The 9,277-nt window shown below is 40.3% G+C and overlaps 2 protein-coding genes across 2 annotated transcripts in view; both read left to right on the top strand.

The window, feature by feature from the left end:
• Positions 1 to 9,277, top strand: part of LOC126404502 (E3 ubiquitin-protein ligase TRIM47-like) — a 45,183-nt gene that overhangs the window by 4,533 nt on the left and 31,373 nt on the right. The window lies entirely within an intron of this gene.
• Positions 6,589 to 9,277, top strand: part of LOC126404505 (E3 ubiquitin/ISG15 ligase TRIM25-like) — a 6,931-nt gene continuing 4,242 nt past the window's right edge. The window contains exons 1-4 of the mRNA XM_050067774.1: positions 6,589 to 6,833; positions 8,115 to 8,483; positions 8,680 to 8,775; positions 8,978 to 9,211. Of these exons, the coding sequence (XP_049923731.1) occupies positions 6,594 to 6,833; positions 8,115 to 8,483; positions 8,680 to 8,775; positions 8,978 to 9,211 (939 nt within the window). The 5' untranslated portion in view covers positions 6,589 to 6,593. The remainder of the gene's footprint in view (positions 6,834 to 8,114; positions 8,484 to 8,679; positions 8,776 to 8,977; positions 9,212 to 9,277) is intronic.

Raw genomic sequence — 9,277 nt, 5'->3', positions numbered from 1 at the left:
TTTCATGGGATTCAAGGGTGTGATCAGTGTCAGATGTACAGGTACAGGTACTGTAGCTACTTCAACCAGTGATGAGTCATTTAACCTACACATCATTTTATTTGCTACCTTGTGTGTCTTGATTTTTCTCCTCCTCATATTTTAGTAGAATTAATCTCTGATCCTCATGAGACATACTTTTTCCCCTCACATACGGCACTCTGTGAGGACGCTCAGTGACGCTCAGTGACGCTCAGTGACGCTGCGCTTCTCTCATGATTGTGATTGGTCCGCTGCGTGCGCGTTCACGGCTCTTGATAAAGCAACCCTGGGTTGAGTTACCGAGTTGATATCCAGCGTCGTGATACCGATTATCCTGATTGCCATTGTTAGGGTTAGTCAACCCAGGATAGGTCTGGGTAACCCAGGAAAGGTTGATCTCGCTTCGTGATACAGGCCCCAGGCTCCTAACATGTGTTTTCAATTTGGGTACAGGGGGCTACCTTCTCTGTGTATGAACTGTGCCTTTCATTTTCTAAAGTCATTGTCTGAATAAACAGATGCATGTGCTAACTTGTTAATTTGTATTGTGGTATGTACTAAAGAACCAATTTTTAAATGTAACTTTACGACAGAGAACACATTTAAAAAAGAAAAATCTTGTTTTTCTTTGAACAGAATTGTACCCAGCCTGCAGCGAAGAGCTGCGATAAGATCTTTGATGAGCTGATTTCCTCCTTAAAGAAAAAACGCACTTTGGTGAAGCAGCTGATCAAAGCCCAGGAGCAGACTGCAGTCGCTCAGGCTGATGAGCTGCAGCTGCAGCTGGAGAAAGAGATCACCAGCCTGAAGAAGAACGACACCAAACTGGAGCAGCTTTCTCAGACAGACGACCACATCCATTTCATTCAGGTAGCAGATGCTTTTTTTGTGTGATGAGGAGCAATTTTATCTGTTTTTCAGTATTTCTATCTGTTTTATGTCATTTCAAGAATAATCAGTGCTGTACGGCCAAACCACACACCACCTGTCATTTTAGAAGCTTTAATCTTAGCACAGATCATTTTTCTCAAGGACGAAACATTGCTGCATGCATTGTCCAAAAGTGACATCTGCTGGCCACATGTGACAATGCAACACATAATACTATTAATGATAATATTGGACAATGTTTGCAGTAAATTATTCAGTTTGTCGTCTGGTTTCTACCTTAATGAATTCCACTCCTCTAGACTTTCCAGTCCCTCTTCACTTCCTGTGAAACTCCAGACCGGCCACCTGGTCCTGTTGTTTATCCTCAACGTCCGACATTCAAACCTGTGACTGACTGCGTGTCTGCGCTGAGAGGCGACATAGAGAGCCTCCTGAAGGACAAATGGCCCATGATCTCTGCCACAGGTACCTGACAGAAATTAGAAATCTAGAGTTACACAGTGGATTTATTCAGGTCCAGCTGTATTTAGGATGTGTTTGTGTCTCAGTGTCCACTATAGATGTGGTGCCACCTGTGCCAAAGACCAGAGAGGAGTTTTTACGCTGTGAGTAAAACATTTAATTTCATGTTGTTTCACAATATACCAGTGCATTAAAGGTGGAGTCAGCAATTCTGGAAGAAGATCACTGACATTTGAACTGAACGCCTAAACAAATATTATTTAAGACATTTAAAATCCCTCCAGCTCCCACAGACTTTTTCTTTGTACATCCACGGCCTTTCCCCTGTCCTGTGCACGAGCACAAATGCCCCCTGTTGCTGATCGGCTGGAATAATGTTGTGGTCTGAGCCACTCTGTTAGTTTCCCATTCAGAGAGACAGGGCTGTGGAAGAACACCAGCTTTTGTTTTTTGCAAACACACTCAAACAACAGTAGTAGACTGTTAGGGGACATTGACTCAATTTGACAAAAAGTCTGTTGGGTTAGAATCACTGACTGCACCTTTAATAATAGATGAATGGTAAAAGGTTGATGTTAATATTGCACTTTTTTTCCTGCTTTGTTCTTCTGTCAGATTGCCGTCCTCTAACCCTGGATGGGATGGTCTCCCAGCATTTTTCCATTTCAGAACAATGCAGACGGCTGACAAATAATTATTGTTATAGCGGCTATAGCTACCCATGCACGCGGTCGCAGATTATGATGCAGGTTCTGTGCAGAGAAGGTTTGTCGGGGCGATGTTACTGGGAGGTCCGTTTGAATGGTCATCCTTGGTGTGTGGCAGTGTCCTACAAAGACAGCAGCAGTACAAATGCCTCTGAATTTGGAAATGACAACAAGTCATGGAGTTTAAACTGCTTCACAAATGGTTACACTTTCCGACACAACTCACTTAACAAGACTGTGTCAGGCCCTCAATCCTCAAAGATCGGGGTGTACCTGGATTATAAGGCAGGTATGCTGTCCTTTTATAGCATCTCTGGCACGATGACTCTGCTCCACAAAGAACACACCACGTTCACTCAGCCTCTCTATCCTGGCCTTGGGCTGAAGTATGATCAATCTCAGACAAGCAGGGGCTATTATGCTGAACTAATCAAGTTGTGGTAAAAAAAAAAATATATTGTGGTGGTTAATTCTGTGGATATTCTCATTTATCCAGGTAAATTCCATTCTGGCAACAATTAAATCGCAGGCAACTGGACTTTGATTTTTGAAAATCAAAGTCCAGTTGCCTACGATTTAATTGTTGCCAGTGTGGTGGTTAATGTGTGCCACTATTGATCTGGCTGTAATTCACCCTCCAATATAACTGGATACCATAGGATAGATGACTGAGTGATTTTACAAGAGTGAAGCATTTTAAAATGAGCACTGCCTCGCCCAAATTCTAAGGTCCTAAGTCAGGTATTGCAGCAGGTAAAAACAACAAAGAAGATTAACAAAAAAAGAGAGTGGAGCAGGAGGTTAATGTTTGTCTATATTAAACATATAAACCATGTTAAAACCAACTAGGAAGCAATGAGCTGCTCATTTTTTGGATGTGTGCGACATTTCAATCATTAGTTGGAAACCTGGATGTAGCAGTCAAGTTGGAGTTACTTCCTGATTCCTGTCAAGTTGTGTGTGATTAGTGTTCTTCCAGTACAGGGTGAATGATTATTATACTGTCGTGAGAGGGTTGATGACAACATGTTACTAAACTGTAAATATATCCTAAGGGAACACAAAATGCAATTGTATAAAAGTAAGTTTGAAAACATTCATTATGAATCTGACAGATGAAAGTGATTAATATCTTGAAATTATCTAGTTATATATGTGTTTTGTGTTTTGTTTGAATGGTTCAAAAAGCAAATAGGCATGTGTTAAGTTTTTTTCCTCAAGTCTCCAACAAATTCACTGACCATGAATGATAAAATGTTATAAGTGTCTGAACAATTCCTTAGAATAAAAAAAAGAATTCAACTTTTTTCAAAATGTTTTTTTCTTTTTGAAGAATTTACTCTTTATTTTACACTTTTCATGACTTTTGGATGCTGAGAAATGCTATTCTTTTCTTTTTTCCCTTCATGTTCATTTTTGTCATTAAAGTTAATGCTTGTTACAAGTTATATAACAATAACATTAAACATCTGTGTGCTTATAAATGTTTTCCTGTCTATGTTTTGTTGTGCTACGATAAATAAAATAGCATTTTATATTTTTTAAAAATTCCAATGACCAGATCCAGTTTCAATCAGACATTGTAAGGTCTCCAAATACTGCAACCTGTTATACAATATTCTAAGAAAACACTGTAAAGTCAACCACACGGGCCAGAAGTAGGCTCCATGGTAAACCACTACTATTGGCCACCTGCCCTCAATACAACTGTTGCCATTAATACACCAATTAAAATTGCATCCTGTAAAGTCACTCACCACCCTACACAGCTATGAAAAGGTGCAGCCACCATCCTCCTGACGCATTCTTCTATCCAAATCCCAGACAGAGCTTCCATCAGAATCTAAAGGATTACAAGAAAACAAAGCAGCTGTAATTGAAGGTGGGTTCAGCTTTTTACTTTGTCTTGGTGTGATCAAATGTTTATTCCCATCTCTCTTGGCAGAACAAAGTGCAATCAAAAAATGTGCAAAACAATGCATTTATTCCCATCTCTCTTGGCAGAACAAAGTGCAATCAAAAAATGTGCAAAACAATGCATTGTCAAGCATTCCTTTAAATACCTATTCCCTTCCCACCCCCTCCCATAACTCCAACCCTGGGACCAGCAGGACTGCAGACAAACACTACTAACAAAGGTTCAACAGGTACATAAAAATATGAGAGATTCAACAGTACACATTATACAGTAATTCAATTACAGTTGGATACACAAGGATCATCACTGCCTCTGCTGCTGTTAGCCACCAGCTGATAAGATCACATCTCACTGTACTTGTATTCGTACAATTCCATGTAACAAATAAATGACTGAATTGAAAATTGAACTGAAATCATTTCTAGTTTCAGCCAGGTACACCTAGCTTAAGTTTGGACTCCACGCTAAAGCTAGCCATAAACAAACTAAATACACCTTAAGGCTGTTACGTTAGCCGTAATGTTAGGAACTGGAATGAGCCATTTTAATTTGATTTCTAATTTCTATTTAGGCACTGATTTTAACTTATTTTATTTTATGTCTTTTTTAATATCACTGTGTTGTTGTTGATGAGGGGAGTGTGGTTCCTGTTGTTTTTTATAAGCTGCTGGACAACTGAATTTTCCGTTGGGACAAATAAAGTTCTTTCTATTCTGTTCTATTCCTTATCTAAGTACATCTAGTGTTAGCTTGAAATAGCCATGAACTGCCAACTCAGTACTACATAAAGTTACACTAGTTTGTTCTAGGTAAAGTCAACTCTTTATTATTGCTTTTTATCATAATTAATTTCTAGCTATAAACTAACTAGGTAGACCTTAGCTAAATATGACTAATGTTAGCTTAATAGAGGCATGAACTGGCAACTAAGTACTAAGTAAAGTTACACTAGTTTGTGCTAGGTAAACTCAGCCCTTTATTATTGCGTTTTCTGTATTAATGTTTTTATCATAATTCATTTCTAGTTTTAGCTAGGTACACCTGGCGAAAGCTTCGGACTCCTAGCTAAAACTAGCTATAAACAACTGGATACATCTTAGCTAAGTACACCTAATGTTAGCTTAAAATCCATGAACTGGCAATAAGTACTAATAAAGTTACACTAGTTTGTTCTTTGTAAAGTTTACTCTTTATTGTTGCTTTTTCTGTGTTATTGCTTTTTATCATAATTCATTTCTAGTTTTGGGTACACCTGGCTAAAGCTTTGGACTCCAAGCTAAAACTAACTATAAACTAACTGGATACATCCTAGCTAAGTACACCTAGCGTTAGCTTAAAATCGCCATGAACTGACAGTTAAGTACTAGATAAAGTTACTCAAGTTTGTTTGCTTTTTATCCTAATTAATTTTTAGTTTTAGCTAGGTACACCTAGCTCAAGTTTAGTACTCCTGGCTAAAGCTAGTTATAAACTATCTAGATACACCTTAGCTTGGTACACCTAGCGTTAGCTTAAAATAACCATGAATTGACAACTAAGTACTAGGTGCACTTAACATTTACTCTAGTTTGCTCTTGGTAAAGTCAACTCTTTATTATTGCTTTTTATCATAATTTATTTCTAGTTTTAGCTAGATACACCAGACTCAAGCTTCGGACTCCAAGCTAAAGCTAACCAAAAAATAACTAGATACACCTTAGCTTGATACACCTAGCGTTAGCTTAAAATAGCCAAGAACTGACAACTAAGTACTAGGAAAATGACACTAGTTCTTGGTAAAGTAAACTCTTTATTATTGCTTTTTTTCTTTATTATTGCTTTTTATCATAATTTTAGTTTTGGCTAGGTAACAGTTACACTTAGCTAAAGCCTCAGATTCCTAGCTCGAACTAGCTGTAAACTAAGTTAACGTTAACCAGATACATCTTAGCTAAGTACACCTAGCGTTAGCTTAAATAGCCATGAACTGGCAACTAAGTGCTAAGTAACGTTATTGTAGTTTGCCTTTGCTTAAGACACTATTGTTTTTTTGTTTTGTTTTCAATGTATTATTGCTTTTTATCTTAATTAATTTCTAGTTTCAGCAAGGTACCCCTGGCTAAAGCTTCAAACCAGCCAACCTAAGTACACCTAGCTTAAAATAGCCATAAACTGGCAGCTGAGTGCTGGGTACACTGGTTTATTCTGGCATTAGTAGTCTAATGCATTCTAATACAACATCAGTAAGGCATATAAGTTTATTTGTTTACCTTCACTATGTTGGAGGTTTGCTGTTATCCTAAGCTCCGCCTCAGTGGGAAGACACTGGCATAAAAAAAAAGTTAAATAAATAAATTAATGAATTAATTAAAATAAACACATTATCAGCACAGGCACAGCACTTAGGTCGAAATCCACAAAACCAGCTTCGAAGTGGAAATCTGAAACAATTAGAGTTAATAGAGCACAGCTGCGTTGTCGTCGGCCCGACGCTACGTTATGATTGGCCAGTCTGCCTCCGGGGGGCGGGACTTAGTGAAGGCTCAATTAACCCAAGTCTATTAAAATGAGGCGAAACTGAAGCGTGAGTTTTTCTGCACATGCAACTCATCAAAATGGCCGAGCGACAGCAGCCGGAGCGCGGTGTTGATTTGGACCAGAGTCAGTTCTGCTGTGCAGTATGTTTGGACCTGCTGAAAGAGCCTGTTACCATTCACTGTGGACACAGTTACTGCAAAATCTGTATTGAGTGCTGCTGGAACGAGCAAGAGAGGAGAGGACGGTACAGCTGCCCTCAGTGCAGGGAGACCTTCAATCCCAGGCCTGTTCTGAGGAGGAACAACATGCTGGCTGAGGTGATTACTTAATAAAAATACAAGTGGGTGAACAAACAGCATACTGGTCAGGGTAGTATTGGATACTTGAAGTTATGATGTCATGTATTTGCTTGGTTGCTGTGACACAAGTACAGACACTGGAGCAGCTGATTGCTGTAGCAACTCCACCATGCATATTAATGACTATACGATCCATCCAATAAATGTATGTGTGCAGAAAGGTCGTGTGCATGCACACCCTCTGTCACCTGGAAACGTGGGCATGGTGGATCAGCCTCACATGTGGCCCTCCACACACTCACATTCACACGTGGTCAATGCAAAGCACCTCATGAATGTTGATGCATAGAAATGAGTCTGCTGATTAGAGCTGTTGATAGTTATGATCATGATCACCAGTGAAAAACATTTGCTAGGAAAATATTAAAATGTCAGAAGTTGCATGACTTTAAGGGTCATTAAAATAGGTACATAAATTATTGCATTTTCATCAGGGTAACTTGTAATTTGTAACATTACATGTCCAATGTTACCTTCCCAACACTGAAATTGTAATTGAATGTAGTGACTGGTAACTATGGATTACATGTATGTGTGAGTATGTGTTTATATGTGGAGATAGATTAGAGTCTGGGTCTTCAACAGGGGGTCCTCAGCCGTGAGAGGGTCCCCAGAGTTACTGCAGGATATATATCAGCCTAATCATAAAAAAACAACCGTATTTAATTTACAGCGCGCACAGTTAACAATAGGCTGACTGTTACCCCTGAATCATTGCTCAATCTTGTGAATTAACGAACGCTAAATCTCTTGGTGCTTCTCAAAGTCAAGAAACGGCTGAATTTCAAGGAGGCTATGTCATCGAATCCCGCTGAAGGACTGTTCCAGTATCAAGGATCCTTCCTTCGGTGTACTTTTAAGGATGCATGTGTGTATCCTCAGCGGGCATGAAGTACCCACAATTCTTTGCGCATGATTGCCAGAATTAAAGGTGGGGCCTCTTCAGTGACGCACACCCGGGCACTCACTAGCCTGTTCCAGTGTGTATTCACCGAATGCTAGGAAGTAGTCTTGCCTAGCTTCTGTAGGAACTGACTTGGGAATATCCGTCCTACCAAGGAAGCATCCTTGGCTTTAAGAAGCATCAACTGTGCGGGACGTATCCATAATCGCGAGCAGATGTTGCAGACCCCTGGGTTAGAGTGAACTGAACCCTATTTAATTGATTACAACTGTCAAATACAATATGTTACAATATGTTGGTTAGTGTTATCTCTGAGTGTCATTTATCATCCCCAGGTTGTAGAGATGATAAAGAGGACCGGCACCCAGCTGGCTTCTCCTGCTGCAGCCTGTGCCGGCCCGTCAGACGTCGCCTGCGATTTCTGCCACGGGACCAGCAAAAACAAAGCCACGGTGTCTTGTCTGGCGTGCTTGGCATCTTACTGTCCAGTTCACCTCGAGCCTCACCACAGTGTTCCTGTGCTGAAGAAGCACCAGCTGGTGTCAGCCACAATCCCACTGCAGCAAAAGATGTGTACAAAGCACAACAAGCTGATGGAGGTCTACTGTGGGACAGACAAGAAGTGTATCTGCTATCTGTGCGTTATAGATGAGCATAAAGGCCATGGTACGGTGTCAGCTGCAGCAGAGAGGGCTGAGGAACAGGTAGAAACAACAACACAGCAGACATAGTGAACATGAAACTGTAGACTGTTAAAAAACAGAGAAAAATACAGATCTGTAGTCAAACACACTGATATGTTTGTTACTTTAAGACATGTAAATATTGAGAACACAGTAATTGTATTAATAAAACCTTTCACAATGAGACGTTTACTGTTGCACTGACAATGTCTTTCAGAAACAGCTGATTGTGAGTCAAAAGAAAGTCCAGGAGAGATTCCAGAAGAGAGAGAAGGAGCTGAATGAGCTGCTCCAAGCTGTGAAGGATTTGAAGGTGTGGAAATGATATTTTAGTATTTGAATAATCCTGTGTTTTTGATGTCTTTTTACTTGTCTGAAGTCATTATCCAAATAACCACAACAGATGCAGGCATTTACTCGCTGACTCCGTTTGTCATTACAATGTGTCATGTAATCTAGCTTTGCTAGAGAAGACGTATTTTAAAGAGAAAAATCTTTTGTCTTTGTTTGGACAGAGTTGTACCCAGCCTGCAGTGAAGAGCTGCGATAAGATCTTTGGTGAGCTGATCTCCTCCATAAAGAGACAATGCACTGCAGCCAAGCAGCTGATCAAAGCCCAGGAGCAGACTGCAGTCGCTCAGGCTGAGGAGCTGCAGCAGCAGCTGGAGGAGGAGATCGCCAGCCTGAAGAGGAGAGACATCGAACTGGATCGGCTTTCTCAGACAGACGACCACATCCATTTCATTCAGGTAGCAGACACTTCTCAGTTTGATGTGGAGCAGCGGTGTCAAGGGGGGGGGGGGGGTCCTAGGTGG

Source organism: Epinephelus moara, chromosome 17 (genome assembly GCF_006386435.1).
Source record: "Epinephelus moara isolate mb chromosome 17, YSFRI_EMoa_1.0, whole genome shotgun sequence".
NCBI lineage: Eukaryota > Metazoa > Chordata > Actinopteri > Perciformes > Serranidae > Epinephelus > Epinephelus moara.
This window is presented reverse-complemented; position numbering and strand designations above follow the sequence as displayed.